This window comes from Camellia sinensis, chromosome 2, assembly GCF_055761805.1.
Source record: "Camellia sinensis isolate YWXY chromosome 2, ASM5576180v1, whole genome shotgun sequence".
Lineage (NCBI taxonomy): Eukaryota > Viridiplantae > Streptophyta > Magnoliopsida > Ericales > Theaceae > Camellia > Camellia sinensis.
The window spans coordinates 57,733,989-57,759,128 of NC_138962.1; the positions used below are offsets into that span (position 1 = coordinate 57,733,989).

Sequence of the window (25,140 nt, forward strand, 5' to 3'; positions counted from 1 at the left end):
TTGAATAAATTTTTAATTTTGTCAATTTAAATTCTATTTTTTTATTTATTTTTGATATAAACCATATGTGTTAAGTAAAACGGATTTCAATCATTAAACTTAATCTAGGTGCATAAAAAAAATATATATAAAATACTATTTTTATTAAGTTTAATAATTAAAATAATATTATTTTTGTCAATTTTACATCTTGAAAATAGATAGATAGTTTAGATTAAAAATAAATAAAAAAATTAGGGTTTAAATTGACAAAATTAAAATTTTAAAGTTTATTTTATTATAAGGGTCAAACCTTTGAATTTTTTTTTTATAATTTTCCCTAATAATTATTATATTACATCTCGCTTTTATTCCAATAAACCAAACATTACTCAATATTATTTTTAAAAAATTATATAAAAGAAAAAATTTTAACAAACCAAAATTTATACAGAAAAAAATATTTATAATGAAGTGTCAATGAAGTTTTTGAAATTATGAAGACAATGATAAATTGTATTTTGCTTGAAAATAAAATAACCAAAAGAAGTTATATTATTCTATATATAAATTTGTATAAACATCTATTGGGGAAAAAAAAAAAAAAAAACCTAGTGTTTGATTTGGACCATGTAACAAAATAAATTCTAAATTTTTAATTTTATCAATTTAAATTTTAAAATTTTTATTTATTTTCAATCTAAATCATTTGCCTATTTTTGTTAAATAAAATAGACGAAAAAAAATTATATTTAGTCATTAAATTCAATATAAGTGTATAGAAAATATCTAAAATATAATTTTTGTTGAATTTAATGACTAAAATATATATTTATTTTTTTATTTTATTTAACAAAAATTGGCAAATGTTTGAATTGAAAGCAAATCAAAAATTTAAGATTTAAATTGACAAAATTAAAAATTTAGAATTTAATTTGTTACAGGGTTCAAAACTCTAGTTTGTTTGTTTTGTTTTTTTTTTGGTAATTTTCCCAATTCTATAATATCATTACTCTTAAATAAGAATAGGAGATTATTGCATTATGTTTGATTAGGATGCAATAAAAATATTTAATTATTTTTTACTATTAATTGAATAAAAAAGGAAAATAATTTGAAGTGGCATAAGAGTATCTTCAACAAATATTTTATTTTTTATGTGAGCCTAAGTAACAATATTTGACATTTTTATTCTTTAAACACTATCATAAAATTCTTATTTGCTTAAGTAACATTTGTTATTGTCCTATCCAACACTCTCTGAAAGTTTACCAAAAAATAAAAAATTTACAACCGTAATACAAAGTTCTAATTGTTGAAAAAATATTTCTCATTTTTTTAATTTTTCAAATTAGTTGAAAAAATGCAATAAATTATACTAAAATTGCAATCAAACACAATTAGTGAATTTTTTTTATTAAATAATTGATTTATAAGTGTTATAAAAAAGAGACAAAAATTATAAACAAAATATTAAAATTATAAAATTGTCCAAGCAAAAAAAAAAAAAAAAGTCAAGAGCAAAAAGGGAAAGGAAAAAAGAAAGCCACAAACACTATATAGTGTATAGATAAGATTGGGTTAGGCAGGCTTTCAAAACCATTATCAAGATCAAGAATACTGAATTTGTGGATTACCTACCATAGCAACATACCATCCCCACCTTCCATGGAAAACACTCAAGGAAGGGAAAGCAATCCAATCATCAGAGACAAAGAAGAAGAAGAAGATGGCCATGACAATCCACTAGCATTGCTTCCCAAAGAGAAGGGATGGATAGGTCTGGATCTCTATCTCTACCAAGGCTTTTGGTGCCCCTCAATGGAAATTCAGCGAGTAATGTCTTTCCAACAACACTTCAAAGCTCAGGACACCGACCTCATACTCGCCACCATGCCCAAATCAGGCACCACCTGGTTGAAGGCCTTGACATTCGCTATCGCCAACCGTCATCGCTACACCAACACGCTTTCCCAACACCCCCTTCTCACTTCCAACCCTCACGACCTCATCCCTTTTCACGAGATCAATCTCTCTGCTAATAAAGACGGCCATCAAGACAGTCATATTCTAAACCTCTCCAACTTTCAGTCTAGCATTTTCTCCACCCATATGCCATACCATTCATTACCTGACTCAATCAAGACCTCTAATTGTCGCGTTGTTTATCTCTGTCGCAATCCCTACGACGCCTTTGTCTCCGCCTGGCATTTCTTGTCTAAGCCTAGACCAGAGAGCCTTGAGCCTCTATCGTGTATTGATGCTTTTGACATGTATTGTAGGGGTGTCATCGGTTTTGGGCCCTTCTGGGACAATGTATTGGGGTACTGGAAGGAGAGCCTGAAGAGGCCTCAAAAGGTGCTGTTTTTGATGTACGAGGACTTGAAAGAAGATATTATTTTTCAGATGAAGAGGCTAGCAGAGTTTATGAGCGTTCCGTTCTCTTTAGAGGAAGAGAGTGAAGGTGTGATAGAAGAGATATCAAGGTTGTGCAACTTTAACAATATGAGAGAGTTGGAGGTGAACAAAACTGGTAAATTCCTTGGACACTTTGAGAATGAGACGCTCTTCAGGAGAGGTGAAGTGGGTGATTGGATCAATCATTTTACACCTGAGATGGTGGAACGCTTGAACAAGGTCATTGAAGAAAAGTTGGGAGGCTCTGGGTTAGTATTCAAGACTAGTTTGTGAAAATTTACTATGTTTGTTTCGTTGGACAAGATTACCGAAACTAGTAAGTCTTGGAATTCCATCTTATCTCATGTTTGTTAGAAATGGTCTCTAGGGTTTGGGCTGCTATTTGTCATACTTAGTGCCGGTTGTGATATGTTGTAGTTTTGTTTCTTTGGTCTTTAGGTTTATATTTTCTGACTTTGTAAGAGGACTTCTTATTCTCCCTTTGTTATCATCTTTGTTTCAATAAAATTGTTTGTTTGTTGCTCCAAAAAAAAAAAAAAAAAAAAACTATAATTTGAGAATATTTTAGTTTTTCAACTCCCTAATCTGGACCCCCTTAGTTCTTTCATTTTGTATCTCATCCCCTCCTATAAGACTCAACAGTGGCCTATATGGAGGATATACAGTCCAAAAGGGACTGTCAATCTAGAGGTCCACTTTAATAGATAAATATAAAATTCAAGATCAAGCAAGATATATAATCCAATCCCATGCATTAATCCCCCCACAACCAATATGTAACAAGGATGAATGGACTTACTCTCTAGTTTCAAAAACTAATTGTTCAAAACATAATTTATAATTTCAATCCAAAAAATTTCCAATAAGTTTATACTTGACCTTAGTCTTATGCAAGTCTCCAAAAAATAGTTACTTCAGCAGGTCTAAACTTACATGACTCCCAGTCTATTTGTGCTTCTAATTTATCGTAAAAAATATCCAAACATCATCTTATGTGTTACCATTTCATTGGTTTAATAGGCTCCACCACTCACAATTGTTACCAATGCAGTGAAGGTACATGTAATCACCATCATAACAATATTGGTATGTTTAACAACTTAAAACCGGTATTTTCTATCTGATAGCTACTTTGATCTTTCTATGTGTGTAACAAAAAACCTCCTCCCCTACCCACACCAGGGGAGAAATTCGAGTCTCACCGCTGCAAATGCAGCTTCCCCGTCCCTTATTTCTCTCCTATCAATTATTAGAAAAATACATCATAAAACATGTGAGTAATTTTTATTTTTGTTTCCAATTCAAAAGGTGGGCAAAAATCTAATTAAATTAGATTCCAAGATTTTTATTCAACCAATTTCAGTGAGGTTCATTTTAATTTCAGTGTGTGCTAAAAAAAAACGTGTATTATTTAAATTTTACGGCAAGACAAAAATACTTGTTTCTCAAAAACATTATATACAATATTAATAAACATACAGCAAAATGAGGAAAAATTCACTAGAAACTTTAAACAGAACTCGCCAGCTTTTATCATATTCCAACAGCGTCAAGAAGCTCCGAGTGTTGAGACACAGAAACCAATGAATTTGCAACAACAGCGCCACTAGCCGCAACTGCTGGGACTCCGATACCAGGGAATGTAGAATCACCGCAGCAGCAAAGCTGTGGGAACGGAGTTGAATGTCTAGGAAAAGTGCCTTTACCGGCCTGTATAGCTGGCCCATAAGTTCCTCTATTCCTCCGAAGAAACCTTTGATGTGTCAAGGGGGTTCCAACCAACTTCACTTCACACTTCTCATGATCAAAACCTGGACCAACAGCACACTCCACGGCCCTCCACAGGACCTGGATTGGTAAGGAATAATAAGAACTGCTTTAATAGGAAAAATAATTATCTTGTTTCATACACTAAATAAAGATTATCCGGAAATAATCTGATGGCACATGAGCATTTGAGAATTTCAAAGAATAAAGGAGAACAATCAGGGATATTAGCAAGGCAGCTAATAGGAAACTCAAAAATTAAGTCAACAACATTCCAAGAATACACAGAAATATGAACTTCTGACTCCAAAATTATATGCAATTTTGACCATTTTTTAAAGAGAAACTAAAAGACATGATGGTTCAAATATTGTCACATCATACATGGTAAAATCAAGTTGCTTCAATTATTGGAAAAATTATGTACACCTTGAGACTTTCTTAAGAAGTTCCACCATAGGTAAAAATCAAAAGAATGCCAAAACTTATGAAGGTTGTACACAATGCACAAGGCTCCCACTTACAATAGGGTTGGGGAGAGATAGTAAGTAGGCAGCTTTCCCTCCACATTTTTGTGGAGAGGCTGATTCACGTGACTCAACCCCATGCCATAGCACACGGAGCAGATAACACTTGTCATTGCTCTAGCTCACAACCTCCAATGCCAAAATTTATGCATACCATATATATTGTTCTTAAACTTGACAATTAACTAGAATACATTGGGTCTAATTGAACAAATCAAGCTTTAAGATGCAAAAAAAAAACCTAATCAGCAAAAAACATGTAAAACTCCCTCAACCTCAATCCCATAGTAAAATTCTAAATGGACTGTCATTAAAATGTTCCATAATAAGTTAGCTGAACTTGCTCTATTATTCCTTCTGATAATGTTGAATTTCACGGCTTTCAATTAGTGCATTTGTCATGAATGACAACATAAGAAAAGCCAATGACAAAAGTTTCCAGGAAGCATACCTCAGATCTTTTAGCTTCGAGTTCTTTGTATTCAGCAGTTTTACGATCAAGTCCTTCCCAGAGTCCAAACGGTTTAGTTCCTGGCATATAGGCATGTAACACATGTTTCCCAGGGGGTGCAAGATCTGGACTAAGCACACTGGGTATAGATATCAAAATTTTTGATCAGTATCGACTCCTCTCTCCCAATCATTCACAACTATATGATGAATCTTCAAATCCTCGCTTATACCCTAATAAATAAAACATACGTTAGATGTATTTATTCAGATTTAGGAAAACATCATCCAAAGCAGTGGCAGATGAAGCCTAGTTAAAAGATTACCAACATTGAGAAAAAGTCGTCATGCCACAAATGTTAACGATTGAAGAGAGCACAAAGCTAACATTATGTAACATATCCCACAGAATAGGCAACAATCTATTTAATTTGTTTATGTAACAATAATTTCTTAGCGTTACCACTTTGTGATTTCAGTTTCTCCAAATGGTGATTCAATTCTACTATTTTTCAACTCGTCTCAGCGATATTAGAAAAAATAAAAAATAAAAAAATCTCTCTTTAAAGAGTTAAGATTGACTTAAGTACATTGTGCATTATCACCAATAGATGATGCATTTTTAGCAAGCCTCACCCAAGCCCTCACATTCACACGTGGGAAACTTTTTAATACAGTTGGTAAACAAGGATCGGTTGTTTAGCAAGGTACAGAATGTATCGTCAAATATTCAAATAATTCCACAAAATCTAGTTTCATTCAAGTAACGGTTTCTAACCAATTGAAAGGATCTTCTGATCAATCCAGAGATCATTTGGATTCCATTAGTAATGAGGATTCAGGACATCACACATTGATCAATCATATCATATATATAATAAATTTACAAAGTTGATAGCAAAAGTAATCATAGGTTACAGGAAACCTTCTGTTGACTACAAATGTAGAGCAAACCAAACCCAAGAAGCCCATGAAATGAGCAGACATGGAAATTAGGATATTGCACAGGAAAAGGATAGAGGCAATAGAAAAATATATCACAAGCACCTGATTCATGAGAAATTGATGACGGCAGCAGCAACAACACAACAACAATAAGAGTAGATAATTTTGGTCAAGATGGTTTATGTTAAACGACCCAGTGACAGTAAAATGCTTGATCTCTCACATCCTTCCCCAAGACCTTGGTGTGAGAAACTTGAACCCAAAGGATAATAGGACTTGAACTTAGATTTGTCTAACATGATATCAAAGCTTTGATCCTATAAGGTACTAGATTATTTGGAAAGACTTGAACCCGAGACCTAATAGGATCAAAGCTACCCAAAAAAGTTAAAGCTATTTAGGATTTGGGCCAAAAAACACGTATCAAGCCATTGTACCCTCCCTCACACGAGACCCCCTTCTCATATGTCAACAAACAGATGAACCAAATAGGTTGCAAATGTACTAACATACAAACAAGGTGCAAACAGTAAAAATATAATAGATGCTAAGCGAAAAGCGTAATGGTGGAAAAAATAAACACACAGAGACTTGAACCCAAGTCCTACCAAAACTAATGCTTTGATGCTATGTTAGGCAATCATCTCCCCTAAATGCTCAGTTTAACCACTTGTCCACTGAATAGAGATCAACATGGTTCATGTTGAACACGGACGTGAAAAATATTTTCTAAGGCAGTGAAATAAGACTTGATGGCCTACATAACAGAAACTAACCCACAAACAGTGCAATGGCCAACCAGAACTTTCGCATCTGATATTGAACAATTGGAAAAATAAAAAAAAATTTGCTGACATGAGAATATGTACAAAATAAATCTGTGAAACATCCTCCTCAGATCTAGAATTATAATGGATTCTGTAAAGAAGCACCTCACTTAGTGAACAAAAAGCTTCTTCCCTCCCCCCCCCCAATAATCATAAGCAAGGCTGGGTGTTACAATCACTCACCTCTGCATCAAAACCCAAATGAAGATGCATAAATGATTCACATTGAGGGGTCATTTTGATCCTGTTTGGAATGACTTCCTTAGGTAATAGATCCAATGTGTCCCCATAGAGGCATTACTAACAACAGCCTTCTTAGCGCGTACAAACTGCAGCAAATATTTATTTTTATCAATTAATGAATAAGAAAGAAATATAATTCAATCTGAATGAGAAATTCTGTATTTTTGTCACTTAAATCATTTACTCACTTGACCACTTCTTAGCTTTACTCCCACAGCTCGACCATTTTCAACAACAATAATTTCCACATGACTCTTGAAAGAGATCCGTCCCCAAATTTCTGTAGTCCACGGACAAGAGCATCAACAACTGCCCCAGTTCCATGAATGGGATACTCCAGACTGCAACCTGGCTTGTACCATTCTGCAAACATGTATACCTGAAAAGATTGAAGCACAAAATTATTTGTTATCAATAAAATACGCAGCACAAGCATACTTATATTTCATAATCATACCACAGTTCAAACAAAAACAAGAAAAAACCTTGATATGTAATAGTTACCATCTCTGCAGACAGCATACCATTAGATGTCACCCCTGCAAGCAAGAAAGCCAGAAGATCTATCCAATTTTGCATAAAAGGCTCTTTCAGCTCCAATGAGTCAACTATTTCTGAGAAGGGTCTGAGAAGCTTCGTAGCACTAAGGGCTCCCTGAGGTCCCATTTGGGCAAAGGATTTCAAGATAGAACACCCCAATCACCTCGAATAGATAAAGGTGGCAGAGCCATTGCAGCTGCAGACATTGGCAGTATTGCATCCTGTACAGAAATGCATTTTATATTCTTGATAAGAGCAATAATAGGGAATCATGAAGGCAACTTCTGCAAAATCACGTATCCAGGATATTGGGCAATCTGTCAATCAACTTTTTGTGATTCGGCCTTGAGCTTTTGGCTCATTCTCAATTTCGAAAAGAAAATGATAGCAAAGATTTTCCTTTTCTACTTTATTAAAAAAAAAATTTAAAAACATAGTCATTCTATATTTAAGAAAAAGAAAAAAAAAAAAAAAAAAGGGCTGATGAGGAATAGAATTTATATTCATCTATACACAATACTTACAAGAAGTTTTCTCCATTCTCGCGCAGCATCAAGACTTGCATACTTCTCAAGGTCCTGAAGAATGATTAGATGTCATATCAAGCAATTTTCCAGAATTAAGAGAACACAATAACAGGGCTATAAGTGATTTCTTGTTTCAAAAAGTTCATCTCAGTCATGAAGGTGACGCAGCTACATATATGCAATTGATTGTGTCTGCTAATCTCGATGTTCAAGTATTTTTTTTTAGTTTATAAGATCCATAGGAAAATTGATTGCTGAAATCTCTTATCATAAAGTTTTTTTATCCTAGTGTTTTAGGTTTCATAAAAGTTATAGAAAAACCAAAATTGTATACTCTTTCTTTACCCTCTGTATGGTGTGTATGGAAATTAGGTATGAATGGTGATTCACACAGGGTAACTTGGCTGCATTGTGAAGAAGAAGAAGAAGAAGAAGAAGAAGAAAAGAGGAGCTCGAAGTTCGCAAAGTTTAACCAAAATCAAAAAACAAAACCTCAAATCCTCACAACTCAACTCTTTCAAATAGAAAGATTACAAGGATTTTTATGGGCTGCTATACTTCTACTACCTCAACTAAATTTTGACTACTTGTAATATATTAATGTTCAAAACCTAACGTTGGCCAGATATAATTCCCAAAAATATAGCTAAATGCATATTATGACCAATAGATCAAAACAAAGGCCCATATCCAGAAAATTTAAAGACTACCGACTCAAACTCGTGATACCTAATAAAGCTAGAACTGATTTTAAACCAACAGCCAACTTACCCATAGAAACCTAAAAACAAGACTCAAATTGAACCAAAAAATAATTGCAAGAGTTCCAATACGTCCCCATGTGAAATTTTCGATCTGCCTCTGTTCTTTTATCTATAGCGCTCACCTAATTTAGTAATTTTCATAATGGTGAGATTGAAATTTTTTTTTCAGTTCTTATCAAACCATAAACGCCCGGTAGCAACTTCAACAAAAAAAATATATATATTCCTTTGGTTTAGTTTTTATTTAATTATTTGAGGAAGCAAGTCAAATACACATGATTTTAATGGCTAGAAAATAAAAAAGTGTTTCATGTGTCTTTTGGAAAACATTATCTAAAGCATAATGCTTCTACAAAATAAATTTTGCTTCTTTCAGTCATCAATTAGAAGGGTAGCAAAAACCTAGGACGATGACCCATGAAATTAAGAAATAGAATCAATCTAACATGATACCAGAAGTGGATATTGAGTGTCCACCTTAAAAAATTCAGTTGGTCCAATGCGTGATAAGAAGTCACCTTCAGGTAAGTAAACCATCCAAGAGTCATAATTGGCACAAGGAATTGACTCACCTAATGCATCCAAGACCTGAAAATAGAACAGATGCAGTAATTATATTTTTTTCACATGGAGTCCACGAATCTAACTTATTGCAGCTTCCAAGTAGAATCTATGCTAAAAAGAGACAAATCCATTAATCGTCACTTTGTCAGTTTCTATAGTAACCTTAGGAAATAGCATACACTTGATTGTTAAAGACAAGTACCATACACCACCAAATATTCTTATGTCCATCAAAAAGTTCTTACATAGATGGAATAGACAGAAAATATGCTATCACAGATTACATAACAAGGTTAATTAATGAGAATGAAGCAACACAAGGAATTGGGTTTAATGACGTCAATGCAATGACATAAAATGTATTCCACAAAGAAAGTACAACATCCATTGAGAAGTAGAACCATTCCTTCCCTTCACTGAATAGTCAACCACCCACTGTGATCAAATACTAATGCAGTCCATTGAATTTCAAAATTGTTGCCAAAAATCAGCTTGGCATTTCACCATCAACAGTGATGAGAATAGCTAGATAGAATAGGATGAATGGATAAGGAAGTGAAAGGTTAAAATTTTAAATAATTGTAAATCCCAGAGAGAAGTGCAGAATATGTTTATTTGCTTGGTAATCTAAATTCCCACATGACTAATGCTTTCATTTCCTTGCAAGCACACAGTTTGTTTATATTTTTTTCATTCATCTCCATACTATATAGCCCGACAGCGAAGAACTTCCTTTCAAGCAATTGAACACGCGGCAAGGAGATAAATGTTGTGTTAGGGAAAATCGATGTGATTCCCCACAAACACAAGAATTTTTACGTGGTTCCCTCAATGTGAGGTACGTCCACGGGATCGAAATCCGATTCCATTATCAACCAAATAAGTTCCAAACGATTACAAACGAGACACTAATGGTCTCACAAAACCACCCTTAGGTGAATTTCAAATAATCACAAATAAACAAGAAGAAAGACCTCACCAAATAGATGAACCAAAATCTTCAGAACCAGAGTTGCAGAAAACCCAAAATAATAATCCAAATCAACTTCACCAAAGCTGCCGAAACCACGCCACCACCGAATCACAACCACAGAACCATGCTTCTCACCATGATCATGATGCTGCTGGGTGCTCACCTTTTTGGCAAAATACCAAGAATGGCAGCCGTACTACCTTTATGGTGAAAACCAATATATATATATATATAATTGGGTATTGGGTTTTGTAATCAAACCCTAAATTGTTTCCAAATAGAATTGGGTCTCCATGACTATAATATATAAAAATATATTATAACTAATACCAAACTAAATCAAACTCTTTTAATAAACCAATTGGGTCCCACACTCCAATAAGGAGGTATACCCAACAATTCTCCCCCTGCCGACTTAGGTGGAGATATCAACCATACCCGCCAAAGTTCGACACTTTAAATGTTTGTCCCTCGACAAAGTCTTCGTCAACATATCCGAAATATTATCATCTGTGTGAACCTTTTCGAGTTGTAACAATTTCGAATCTAACACATCACGAATCCAATGGTATCTCACATTAATGTGTTTCGATCTCGAATGAAAAGTAGAATTTTTACTCAAGTGAATAGCACTTTGACTATCACAATAAAGCACATACTTTTCTTGCTTCAAACCCAATTCTTGCAAAAATTTCTTTAACCATAACTCTTCTTTGCAAGCTTCCGTAATGGCAATAAATTCAGCTTCGGTAGTTGAGAGAGCAACACATTTTTGTAATTTAGATTGCCATGCCACAGCCCCCCCTGCAAAAGTCATCAAATACCCCGAAGTAGATTTCTGAGAATCAACATCACCAGCCATGTCAGAATCTGTGAACCCATCAAGCATCGGCTTACCATCCCCAAAACACAAACACACCTTCGAAGTCCCTCGAAGATACCTTAAAATCCATTTTACCGCTGCCCAATGTTCTTTACCCGGATTAGAGAGAAAACGACTTACCATACCAACGGCGTGAGCAATATCCGGCCTTGTACAAACCATGGCGTACATCAAAGAACCAACTGCTGAAGCATAAGGAACTTTCAACATCTCTTCCTTGTCTTTCTCACTTGTAGGACATTGATTCTAACTAAGTTTGAAGTGACCTGCAAGTGGACAACTAACCGGTTTTGCTTTATTCATGTTGAACCTCTCAAGAACTTTCTCAATGTAGCTTTCTTGAGACAACCAAATCAGCCCCTCTTTGCGATCACGAACAATTTTCATACCAAGTATTTACTTTGCCGGCCCCAAATCTTTCATAGCAAAAGACTTGCTCAACTCCAATTTCAACCTATTTATCATGGTAGAATCTTGACTCACAATTAACATGTCATCAACATAAAGCAAAAGAATAATAAATTTACCATCCGGAAAATTTTTCACAAACACACAATGGTCCGAAGTGGTTTTAGAAAAACCATTATTCATCATGAAAGAATCAAATTTTTTGTACCATTGCCGCGGGGCTTGCTTGAGACCATACAAACTTTTCTTCAATTTGCAAACAAATTTCTCTTTTCCTTTCTCCACAAAACCTTCCGGTTGCTCCATGTAAATTTCTTCTTCAAGATCACCATGAAGAAATGCGGTCTTCACATCAAGTTGTTCAACTTCAAGGTTCATACTTGCAGCCATGCCAAGTACAACCCGAATAGAAGACATCTTCACAACTGGTGAGAAAATCTCGTCAAAGTCAATGCCTTTCTTTTGCCCAAAGCCTTTCACAACAAGACGTGCCTTGTACCTCAGATTCTTGCCATCATTCTTCAATTTGAAGACCCACTTATTTTTCAGAATTTTCCTCCCCTTAGGCAACTTCACTAAGTCATAGGTGTGATTTTCAAGTAAGGAGTTCATCTCCTCTTACATGGCCTTTTTCCAATCACCTTTCTTTGCATGCTCAATTGCTTCTTGGTAGCTCTCCGGCTCCCCTTGATCAGAAATCAATACAAATTCATTGGGAGGATACTTTCTTAAAGGTTGTCGGTCCCTTGTAGATTTTCTTAACTCAAGTTGTGGTGGCGGTTCTTGAGTTGGATGCTCTTCCTCAATTTTTGGCTCAAGTTCATTAGGATTAGCATCATCTTCTACATCTCCAATGGGTGGCTGCATATCTCCCCTGTTTTCATCATCAACTGAAGATGAAGGAGATGGATCCATGTCAATGAGATCACTAGTTTTTGGCTCCGGTTGGTCAACTTTGCCAAAGTCTTCAATTGTTTGGTCTTCAAGAAACACAACATCACAGCTTCGAATGACTTTCTTGTCGACCGGATCCCACAATCTATACCCAAATTCATCACGCCCATAGCCAAGAAAAATACATTGTCTTGACTTGCTATCAAGCTTGGACCTCTCATCTTTTGGAATGTAAACAAAAGCTCGGCAACCAAACACTCTCAAGTGCTCATAAGACACATCTTTACCGGTCCAAACTCTTTCTGGAACATCACCATTCAAAGGATAGGAATGAGACAAATTGATCACGTCAACCGCTGTCTTCAATGCCTCACCCCAAAAGGATCTTGGCAATTTAGCTTCTGAAAGCAAACACCTTGTTCTTTCCACAATGGTGCGGTTCATCCTCTCGGCAACGCCATTTTGTTGAGGAGTCTTCTTAACTGTCTTTTGGTACCAAATACCTTGGCTGCGACAATACTCATCAAATGGCCCAATGTATTCACCACCATTGTCTGATCGGATGCACTTCAATTTCTACCCTGTTTCTCTTTCAACCATGGCCTGAAAATGCTTAAATACTTCTAGAACTTGATCTTTAGTTTTTAGTAGAAAAGCCCAAACTTTCCTTGAATATTCATCAATGAAAGTAACAAAATAAAGTGCACCACCATGTGTTCTAACCTTTAAAGGACCACAAACATCAGAATGAATCAACTCCAAAACATTTTCTTTTCTAGAAGCAACATTTTTATGAAAAGAAACTCTATGTTGTTTATCCGCCAAACAATGAACACAAGTTTTAAGATGTGTACCTTTCAAACCGGGTAGAAGCTCTTTCTTGAACAAAACTTGCAACCCCTTTTCACTCATGTGGCCAAGCCGCTTGTGCCACAATTCGGTAGAAGTATCATCTTGAAGTGCATTGACAACACCTTTACAAATTTTTCCTTACATCGAATAAAGTGTATGAGTCTTCTTGCACTTAGCCACCACCAAAGAATCCTTTGTGAGCTTCCATATTCCATCACCAAATTTGTTGTTGTAGCCTTCATCATCTAGCTTCCCGGTAGAGATCAAATTGAGGCGAATGTCGGGAACATGCCTCACATCTTTAAGCAACAACTTGCAGCCCAAATTTGTTTCCAAGCAAACATCACCCATGCCGATAATCTTGGACAAACCTTCATTACCCATTCGAACAGAACCATAATCTCCTGCAATGTAGGTAGTGAAGAAATCAACTCGAGAAGTCACATGAAAAGAAGCACCAGAATCAATCACCCAATTGCTCTCTTGGCCCACAAAATTGATACAATCATCTTCACAAACGACCATGAGATCACCATTGGTAGTAACTGCCGTTGTGTCTTTTTGCTTCTTGTCCACACTTTTGTCACGCCTTTTCTCCTTATTCTTGAGCTTTCGGCATTCTCGCTTCATGTGCCCTTTCTCATGGCAATAATAGCACTCAATGTCTTTCTTTGAAAAAGAACCATCTTTTGATTTATCACGGCTTTGATCACGACCATGAGGAGTTTTACTCCTCCCTCTTGTTTTGCTTCGGCCTCTCACAACAAATGCTTCTGAATGAGAGGAACCCGCTGATTTTCTTCTAGTTTCTTCATTCAACAAGCTACTAGTGACTTGGCCCATTGTGACAACTCCATCAGGTGTCGAATTACTAACCGTCACAACTAAAGTCTCCCAACTTTCGGACAAAGAACTTAGTAGCATCAAAGCCTGCAACTCATTATCAAAAACAATTCTCATAGAGGCAAGTTGGTTAACAATACTCTTTATTTCATTTAGATGTTCCGGAATAGGGCTGCCCTCTTTATATTTTAAATTAACCAACTTACGAAATAGAAAAGCTTTAGTTGTGGCTGATTTTCTATCATAAAGACTCTCTAATTTTTTCCATAAATCATGTGCTGAAGTTTCAGTAGCAACATGATGAAACACACTGTCATCAATCAATTGACGGATAACACCAACGGCTTTTCGATTAAGCCTATTCCATTCATCATCTTTCATACCCTCGGGTTTGCCACTAGCACCCTCAATGGGTCCATACAAATCTTTACAAAATAATAGATCTTTCATTTTAGTTTTCCAAGTTACCCAATTACTTCCATTGAAGCTAGACATACGACCCACATTCCCCTCCATTGATTTACACAAATAATTAAACGCAAATAAACCGTAAGCTCTGATACCAGTTGTTAGGGAAAATCGATGTGATTCCCCACAAGTAAATCAATCAATGGGAATAAAAACTAATGCGGAAAAATTAAATCAAAAGCAACACAAGAATTTTTACGTGGTTCCCTCAATGTGAGGTACGTCCACGGGATCGAAATCCGATTCCACTATCAACCAAATAAGTTCCAAACGATTACAAACGAGACACTAATGGTCTCACAAAACCACCGTTAGGTGAATTCCAAATAATCACAAATAAACAAGAGGAAAGACCTCACCAAATAGATGAACCAAAATCTTCAAAACCAGAGTTGAAGAAAACCCAAAATAATAATCCAAATCAACTTCACCAAAGCTGCCGAAACCACGCCACCACCGAATCACAACCACAGAACCATGCTTCTCACCATGATCATGATGCTGCTGGATGCTCACCTTTTTGGCAAAATACCAAGAATGGCAGCCGTACTACCTTTATGGTGAAAACCAATATATATATATATATATATAATTGGGTATTGGGTTTTGTAATCAAACCCTAAATTGTTTCCAAATAAAATTGGGTCTCCATGAATATAATATATAAAAATATATTATAACTAATACCAAACTAAATCAAACTCTTTTAATAAACCAATTGGGTCCCACACTCCAATAAGGAGGTATACCCAACATGTTGCTGCTGCATTCTTTTTGCTTTCACTAGGTTTAGCCCTACTAGCAGTCATAACTAACCTCAGCAAAAAGGCACTCACCACCACTCCTTCCCACTTCAAATTCTCTTTTTTTTATTAATGATACTAGTACTTTTTGCATCCCCTCTATCAGCTTTTGTTTGAGTTGCACCATTTCTATTGTTAGTTTAAGTTTTTTTGAAGAGTCAGTTGTTTGCATTTTTTTTTGTATATAAATAAATATCTTTGGCATAATTAAAGGGAGGATTTCAAATATATACAAAATATTATCATGAACTACATTATTGAAGGAAGAACTTCACAAAATATTTAAATATATATATTTTTCATCATGTGCTACATTATATTATTAATTGTCCATCACATAAATGATGATGAATTGAGTTGTCCAGTGTAGAATTCAAAAGGTAATAAATAAATAAATAAAAAGAGCCTCAGGATGTTTTTTAGTCATTTTTCAGTTGCATTTTTCTTTTATAGATGTGTGGGTGTATTTTCATGTGGGTATAGTTGCACATCACTAATGGAATTCGACATAGTTGCAAGCTATAGGCCAGCTACACTCAACAGTTCAATTACTTTAAAGGTTTGGCTACTCTCAAGTTGGCCATCTCAATTTGAGAAAGCATTGGGCTTGGTAGGCCCATTTTGGGACCAATTTCGGTGATTCGAACCGTTCACTTTTTAGGACTCGTTGAGTAGAATATTCATACAAAAAGTCAAGATGATCAAATATCAATATCTATATGTTTGAATCAAATTCTTGAAATTATATATGTCATACAATTTTTTAAAACAAATATGATTCAAAACATATAGCTATTGATGTCTAATCATCTTGGTTTTTTGCATGAATATTCTACTCAACAAGTCATAAAAAGTGAACGGTTCTGATCATATAAATCGGTTCCAAAATGGGTCTACTAAGAACAAATGCTCTCTCAAGTTGAGATAACAACTTGAGAGAAGCCAAACTAAATATGATCTTTTCTTGTCTATAGAGTACAACCAGGCCCCAGTAAATGCTATGTAGTGAAGTTAATTGCTGTTATCAGCAGCAAGATCTTAAATACCACTTATATTCAGATAAAACTGCATTTATGTAAGAAGTAAGGTGATATGAAAAGAAAAAATTACTTGTGCTAGAGGATTAGCCTGAGGACCTCTTGATTGGAATCCAGAGAACAAAGATGGACCAGAGTCGAATTTGTAGCCCTTTTTCTCAAATGAGTGAGCAGCACCCCCAGGCAAACTATGGCTTTCTAACACTAAAACATCTTGCTGGTATCTAGATAGAAGTCTTGCACAACATAGTCCAGCAATTCCACTTCCAATTACAACAACATCTGCCTCTGGCTTGCCTGCAGATAATTCGACAGTGTTCCTTTAAATTAGAGGACCTAAATAATGCTTAGGAAGCAATTTAAACTCTGAAGAATCTTTCCATTATCATGAAGCCCAAATCTTAGACTAAAATGTGCAAATTTTGGTTTCGGAATTATTTTATTTCTCTATGAAATTTTCAAATCACGAATGAATTAAATTGGGTAATAGTTTATTTTTAACATTTTCCACTGGAAGAAAACCCTTGAATTAAGTGAGGTGTACTGGCGGAAAACTCTTTACCGAGGACCTGTGCACCTAGGATTAGTCCGGCTTTGATCCGAACACTTCGGTGCCAATCGAAAAAACATTTCCCACATATCTAATCTAGTTGCATCATAACTTGCCATACCGACCAGAGAGTCCTAAGAGGGGCCATAAGAAGCACTTGAAGACCATAAGCTTCCTAAACAGGCAATGGCCCTTGTAGAAAGCAGATCGAGGAATACATACAGACCTAACAATCACACAATGAGGTTCCCTTACAGATGTTTACTGTCACCTCTCCTCTCTTAAACATTTCTGCTATCAAGGATTTTGTGGTTTCCACAAACCAAACTGATTTGTGGATAACGACGTCAATACTAGGTACATGATCAACAATGCCCCAGAATTCAAAGAAGGGTAGATGGCTATGAAAGAACTTTTGGCCCCGTTTGTTTTCAAAGATAGAATGGAGGGGATTGATAGTGAGGGGATTAATAGTGAGGAATTGTTAAATTATTTTTATATAAAATAATAAAATAAATAAAACAATATAAAAAATTAAACATTATATTTTAAAAAAAAAATTCCCAATATATAAAAAATAAAAAAAATTCTAATCCCCTCACTATTTTTCTAATACCATCTCTACCTCCTCCTTACCAATCCCCCTTCCAAGGGGACTACTAATACCAATGAATTAATAGTCCCCTTCCCATCTCTCAAAACAAACACTCTATTAGTAATACCAAGGGATTAGTAATCCCAATCCCCTCCCTATAACCCCAAACAAACGGGGCCTTAGACAGTACAACAATGACATACTCATTACTTAGGTTGTATTTGGATCATGGATATGGGTATTAATTTGGGTATTAAACTAACATTTCCTTCAAATCTCCATGATCCAAACACAACCTCAAGGAAAGCAAATAGCACTCCTCTAAAGTAATTGTTAGCTCTCACTAATTTTGTATTGAGGGCAATGCTACTATTATTATAAATTAATTAATTAATTAATTAAATAACACATCACCCCGCATGATATGTTTTTGGGAGCGCAATTAATTGACTGATTTAACATCAATTCAAAATATTGGAACCAAAACTTGAATTAATCTCAGATTCTCAGCCAATGGTGGATTGGTGAGACCCACATCATTTTCTAGTATTTGGTAATCGTTAAGTAAGAAAATCTGAGCCTGAAACATTAAAGTTGAAAATATACATCATTTCATAACATTTTTTTCTCTCTTTGCAACATCTTCAGTCCACATTTATCCACACTCCATCTTTTATTTTAGTAAAAAAACGAGTCATTTGCTACTCACTGCCGTCTAATCCATCCAAACCAAAACTAATTTCATTGCTGCAAAAATTTGATGATGTGTGTGCGCATGTGTACGCGCAGCAATAAATCAATGTAAAAGACAAAATTGGTTCCTCATGTAAATCATAAAAATAAAAATAAAAAAGTCACAGCTAGCAAGCACATGATAATTAACTCATAAACGGGTAGCGTCTTCATGAAGAACATGAAAAGTTGTCGATCCATTATCAAAAGATCGAGCAGCCAAAAAATAATCTCAAAGAAACAGTTTCTCAGTATTCTTGGGCGAAGTGGGTTTCCAAGATACCAATGACAAATAATTGAAAAAAAATAAAACACTGATCTTGGCTGAAAATATTAGCTAGTGTCGATTACAAACAATTAACATAGCACAAATCAATGCATATTCCCATTTCAGCCTCATCCGCCACAACACACCAAAACATAAGTTTTCTACTGACTCTCCACTCCAATTTCCTCACCTATTTTAAAGTCACTCCGGTTGGTATATGTCAAAAGACTAAAAACATACCTGCCGCGCCGAAGGCAAGCCCCCAACTTTGTCCTTCCACACAAACCCGATTGCCAATTACAAAGAAAGCCCATATACCGCGGGCTATAAACAAGAACTCACTAACAGCATATGACATACCTACCGCTCAACAAAAGCATATGTAGAGAGTAACGGAGCCAGTACACATCTAATTCCAGATTTATATTTACAGTTCTAACAAAAACACAAAATCCACCTATAAGCTGATATGCCAATACCCAATTAAGTCAATGGCAAGAACGAGGACTCTCCATCTGTGAACAGAAGAAGCCCATTAAATGAACAGCCTTATGAAAATCGAGGTGTTATATACGCTTTATATCATGCACATATCGCCATCTCTTTTCCTCTACGTTCCCCTTTTTTTGGCCATCTTCAACTAAATAAGATCCATATCCATTCACCGCATTGAACGGTAAATAAATGAATTATCTGCATCATTCAGGGTACCTGGAGTTCCTCCAAGGTCTTGCAAAGGATATCTGCTTTTTGCTCCTTAAATTTGCAAACACCTGATCATCCATCTAGCAAAGAGCCTCCAGCCACTAGCGCATACATGTATACACCAATATGGTCAAAGACAAACAATTTCACTGCAAACAAATTAAATGAGACAACTAGAAGATCAATTATCACATCTTAAAACAATTATTAATAATTACACATGTAGAAAAAGGTACATCGATTGTATAGTTTCTTAAATATATACACAATGGCGGTGTTTGGGGAAAAAAAATTTTGGGTTTTTTTATTTTTATTTTTTCCACTAAAAGACAATTTTTGCAAAACAAAAAAAAAACAAATCCAAACAAAATATCACATCCAACCCTATAATTATTTCATTTTTTCTCTCACAAACATCACATCTAACCACAAAAAAACCCAACTATCTTCCCAAACACAAAAAAAATTTCTTCAATAATATCCTACAGCCTATGAAGCACGGACACCTCTCTGAGGGCTCCGTACCAGTGTCGGACACGTGTCGGACATGGACACGGACACACGGTGGACACATGTCCGACACGCAGCAGAGAGTGTCCCTTTTTTTTAAAATTTTTTCACATCCGGACACGTTCCGGACACGTTATAGACACTTTCGGGACACGTTCGAGGTAATTTCACAATTTATAATTTTTTTTGGTGTCGATTTTTAAATAAGTAAAAGCATATCAATATCTGCCCTAATCTACTTCGATTAGAACAGAAACAGCAGAGAAAGGGTGAGAAAGAGAGGACCTGATCGATTCGTCGTTTGTCATTCGTCTTCTCTTCTCGTCACTCCTTGTCGGTCGTCTCTCATCTCTCCCCCTTTGTCGTTAAGGTACACGCTGCTCTTCTTCTTCGATCTTCATTCTTCTTCTTCTTCTATCTTCATTCTTTTTCTTCTTTCCCTCAATCACTCTCTCTCTCTCTCTCTCTCTCTCAGCCTCTGTCTTCTTTCCTCAGTCGATGTCTCTCTCTCTCTCTCTCTCTCAGCCTCTGATTTCATTTTATTTTTTCTTTTATTTTATTTTCTCTCAGCCTCTGATTTTATTTTTTCTTTTATTTTATTTTTTCTTTTATTATGATTTTATTTTATTTTTTCTTTTCTTTTATTTTTTTCTTTTATATTCTGATTTAATTTTTTATAATTTTAATAGTGTTATTTGTGAATGATATATATGATGTTAAATCAATTAAATGTTTATTTTTTATAATTTTAATAGTGTTATTTTGTATATTTTATTACCGTTTAATGATTTTTTTTTATAATTTTATGACATATAATAAATAAAATTAATTATATATATTGAACGTGTCCCCAACGTATTGTGTCCCCCATTTTTTGAAAATTTACGTGTTCGCGTGTCCGTGTCGTGTCGTGTCGTGTCGCGTGTCCGTGTCCGTGCTTCATAGCCTACAACTAAAAGAATTTACATAAAAATCCGCTTCCCAAACACCCACAATATAACATTCTGGCTTTTTCAACAACATAGTTTCATGTGTCACTAAACCTACATAGTATAGTAGCATAAATCATTCCAACCTAGATGGATACCCTTACAAAGGCCCATATCGAAAGACATAGAAACGTCGACTAAAGACCAATCCCCACCCCTATATAGAACTATACTATTCAACCACTACCATTCTCAACTCTCCAAAGCCATATACCCAAAATGGCTTGATTGAGAATCCCAATCCTCATAATCACTGATCACCCTCTCTAAGAGGTGTACATAATCACTCCAAGTCCACCAAACAATATTTCTTCTGCTAACCAGCCCCAAAGAAAGTCTCGTTGCATTCTCTCAAGCCTCTTAGCAACGGCAAAAGGAATAGTGAACAAGGACATGAAATATGTAGGAATAGTGAGCTTGAGGCTTTAGTGAACAAGGACATGAAATATGTAGAAAATATGCACTTTAGATGAGATAGAAAGAAATAGTAACATTTCTAATCTCCTCTTTTTTCCTCTCTCCTCACTCTGCTTCATATTTTGTTCTTGTTTTTATCAAAAATGTCTCTTGGGAATCTAGGCGGGTAGATCACCAACTACCCTTCGTAGGCAGATCACCACACAGATTAATCGTCATTTTTTATTTAATTTTCCTGATCAATTTTGTTGGATTTTTTGTGTTTTTGTAGGATTTTGATATTTAGGATGTTGAATTTGTTGGTAGTTTTATGTTTTTAATGAATATGTAGTATTTAGAATATTGGATGCATCATACTTCTTGAAAATAATAAAGCTTTTGTCTAGAATATATATTTTTTTAAAATATTCATAGCGTTCACCTCACTTGGATGAAGCCCTATCCTCATCACCTCACACTTGGGCCTTGGGAAGCCATATTACCTCTGTTCACTTTTTGCCTTAAAAAACACTACTTTGGCCAACACCAAACTCAGCCTCTCTTCTGCAGTATAACCTCTCCACCAGCCCCTAGCCTTCTCCCAAACACCATCAGCCTTTTGAATCTAAAGGAACAACTTTCTGTCCTAATGCCACCACAATCCAATCATGATAGAATTTTGGTCCAACACATTAACATCAGGTAGGGGTCCAAATTCACATCAATCACTACCTCTTGTTAATGTAAACAGCATAATTGACCCCTAGAGATTCATGTTACACACCTTTCTCAATACCACAAACAAACAAACAAATACACTCTTATGACCAGATATTGTCAATGGGCTCTGAACATCCATTTCTCAAGCATGATAAACCAATTAAAAAATCTGTGATATGTTGTCACCTTTTCAATCTACATGTATCAGATGGAGAAAATGGAAAGCAAAAGAAAAGAGAAAAATTGCATGAAAGTTCAAGCCTAAATTTGAAGAATTAGAAGGCAGGATTAACAAAGTCATAGACTTCTATATATGTAACAAGTCACACTATATAGCTGCTCAACAACACAAATCACACAAAATAATTGTGCTCCTTCCCTACACCTCGGACAGATACCTGACCAGGCAGTCAGTCCTAGAGTCCCCTTCCCATATTCCCCACATTCCACCCAGCTAAAAAGTTCAATCACAATACTAGTTACCATAAAGGACAACTTACCGACATGTATTTATAAACTGGTCTACGAAAGCCTATTTCCATCAGTCAACAAATCCGTCAAGTACTAAACAATGGAACTTTCTTGTATTAGATATTTGTTGACATATGTATACAGATAACTGAATTTTTGAAATTGTTTACATTCAAGCATTTTGGTTTGGCAATATGAATTTTTCATTCATATAAAATGAAAAAGAAGTCATTCATAAAGCATAGTGGCTTACCAGTCAAAACCACATTAAGAACCAGCACTTGGCTTCTGAACCCACATTTGTTTCTGCATTTAAATAATAATTAACCTAATCAGATTAGCAAATGACCAAATAGAAAAACCTGATAGCTCAAGTTGAAACCATAAATTTAATTGCAAGCACACCTCATGGGAACCATAGCCAGAAGAACCTCCTTTCTTCAATAGCTTCCCTTCACTTACGATAGAAGAGCCATCTAAATCCTTCACATTATGTGCTAGCCCCCGGCGGCCACCATGTTTATGTGAACCTGGTAAGTGGTAGCAACATGAGTTGTGGTATGCAAGCAAATCAGGTGAGCAGAAAGGGGTTGGAGGGGGAGGTGTTTGAAGAATTATATTACAGAGATATATATTCATATATATATTTCAGATTCCAAAGGCAAAACTAACCATTATCTAGTGAGTGATACCCGCTACATCCAGTTCCAACAGTTTTAAATTCCCCACTCCTTGCATTTGACAGGTCATATTTCACTTCTCCATGACTTCCTGGAAAATAATAATAATAAATAAATAAATAAAATACGAAAACAATATGTACATAATAAGATCACAACTAAGGCCTCGTTTGGCAAGAGGTTATTTTAGCCAATTAGCAAAAAAGTTACTAAATTAGTCAAAAAGCCAACAACCCATACCAAAAAGTCAAAAATTTTCTTTTCTCTCTACTTTTTGCACATCTTTTCGTAATTAGCAAAAAAGTCATCCCAAACATACAAGTTTTTTTTACCTACATTTTTAACCAAATAGCCAAAAAGTTACTAAATTAGCCTGTTCCTAAACGAGGCCTAACACCTAATAAAAATAAAAAAATAAAAAAAAAGCAACATCTATAAATGCAAGTTTGCAGGAAACTCCATATTTGACCTCCTTACTCACCTAGAATCCGGAAATCAGTAAAATTGTAGTACTGGAACCCTCGTTTCCATTTCACCTCCTTATTTCCATTTGAACGTGTGCAAATGGAAACAAGAGGGGTTCCAGTACTACAATTTTACTGATTTCTGGATTCTAGCTGAGTAATGACCACACCTTCAGCAGAATCTGGCTGTAACTGTGTAGATTGAGAAGCTGGAGATGATAAAGATTCATCACTAGCATGTGATCCATCTGAACGGCGAAGAGGAGTCCAAACACCACGATCAGGCCTATCCTTGTTCCTTGTACGTTTCTCCTGCTTCTCACTGGAAACACTATGCAAACCATTCCCAACGACATTCCAGTGATCTATTCGTATCCTTGAAGAAATGCTGGACATTTTGAGGTCGAGGAGGTCTTTTGTGCTTTTCGAGATTTGAGGCCTGGATTTTCTGTTCAGAACGGACCACAGATGATGATTGACTTTGACGTGCATCCTTGTTTAGATATAATTGGGATAATTGCAAAACAAACTTATTGCAAAACAAACGTAGACAATGGATATTATATATCTCAGGAATCCAGGTGGATAAAATCCAACACTAATCGCATGGTTGTTAATCTCCTCGCTATTAATCTTGCTAATCAAACACGCCCTTAAATCTTTTAATTTATTACTTGAAGCAGGAAAAATTCCACTCCACTCTACTCTCTGCCTAATTGAAGTCGGGTTTTTTAAGTTTGCAAATTGCAATCCAAACCAATAGTATTCATCCATAAAATTCAAATTATCTTCTTTCTTTTTTTCATTCCAATTCTCAGCAGCCAAAAATGGTAGTTACATTATTCGACCTATTTTACCTATTTATCACACACATCAAACAGATATTTATGCTAGAGTCCAACTCCAAAAAATATTTTCTGGTCCTGATCAGATCTAAGCCCAAATTTACTCCAATTTTTTACGAATTCAAATTGAAAACCCGTAACCTAATTTAAACGTTTCAAATATATAATCTGTATACAGAAATTTAAACATATATACCTATGTGTATATGTATAAGCACAGTAGTTGTCCCTCACTTGGACGAAATTCGCGAAAATTTCGAAGCAGAGTTGGTGCATAACACTGAAAATCGAATCAATTACACAAAAATGGTCTTTGAGATTGATGGATTACCGGAATCATATATATATATATATATATATAACTGTGTATATGATGAATATGTGAAGATGAGGTGGTGATCGATGAGATTGATCAGACTCAGCGAAGCGTGAAGTGTCGATCTGATTAGTTTCCCTCTCTCTCTCTCTCTAGATTGCGGACAGTCTTCTCTGATAGCGTTTTG

At 35.3% G+C, this 25,140-nt stretch overlaps 1 protein-coding gene and 1 pseudogene across 2 annotated transcripts; one reads left to right on the plus strand and one right to left on the minus strand.

Annotated features, from left to right (window-relative positions):
• Window positions 1-1,370: 1,370 nt before the first annotated feature.
• Window positions 1,371-4,209, plus strand: LOC114256702 (cytosolic sulfotransferase 15). Its single transcript, XM_028196380.2, has one exon. The coding sequence runs from the start codon at window positions 1,648-1,650 to the stop codon at window positions 2,668-2,670; it is 1,023 nt and encodes a 340-aa protein (XP_028052181.2). The 5' UTR covers window positions 1,371-1,647; the 3' UTR covers window positions 2,671-4,209.
• On the minus strand, window positions 3,784-25,140 carry LOC114301754 (prolycopene isomerase, chloroplastic-like; annotated as a pseudogene). The gene is made up of 12 exons (XR_014360972.1): window positions 24,834-25,140; window positions 23,321-23,419; window positions 23,054-23,178; window positions 22,902-22,954; window positions 16,786-17,009; window positions 9,465-9,575; window positions 8,221-8,274; window positions 7,661-7,917; window positions 7,345-7,535; window positions 7,097-7,242; window positions 5,143-5,375; window positions 3,784-4,245 (listed from the first exon to the last, which is right to left on the minus strand). The product of XR_014360972.1 is annotated as a prolycopene isomerase, chloroplastic-like (transcript).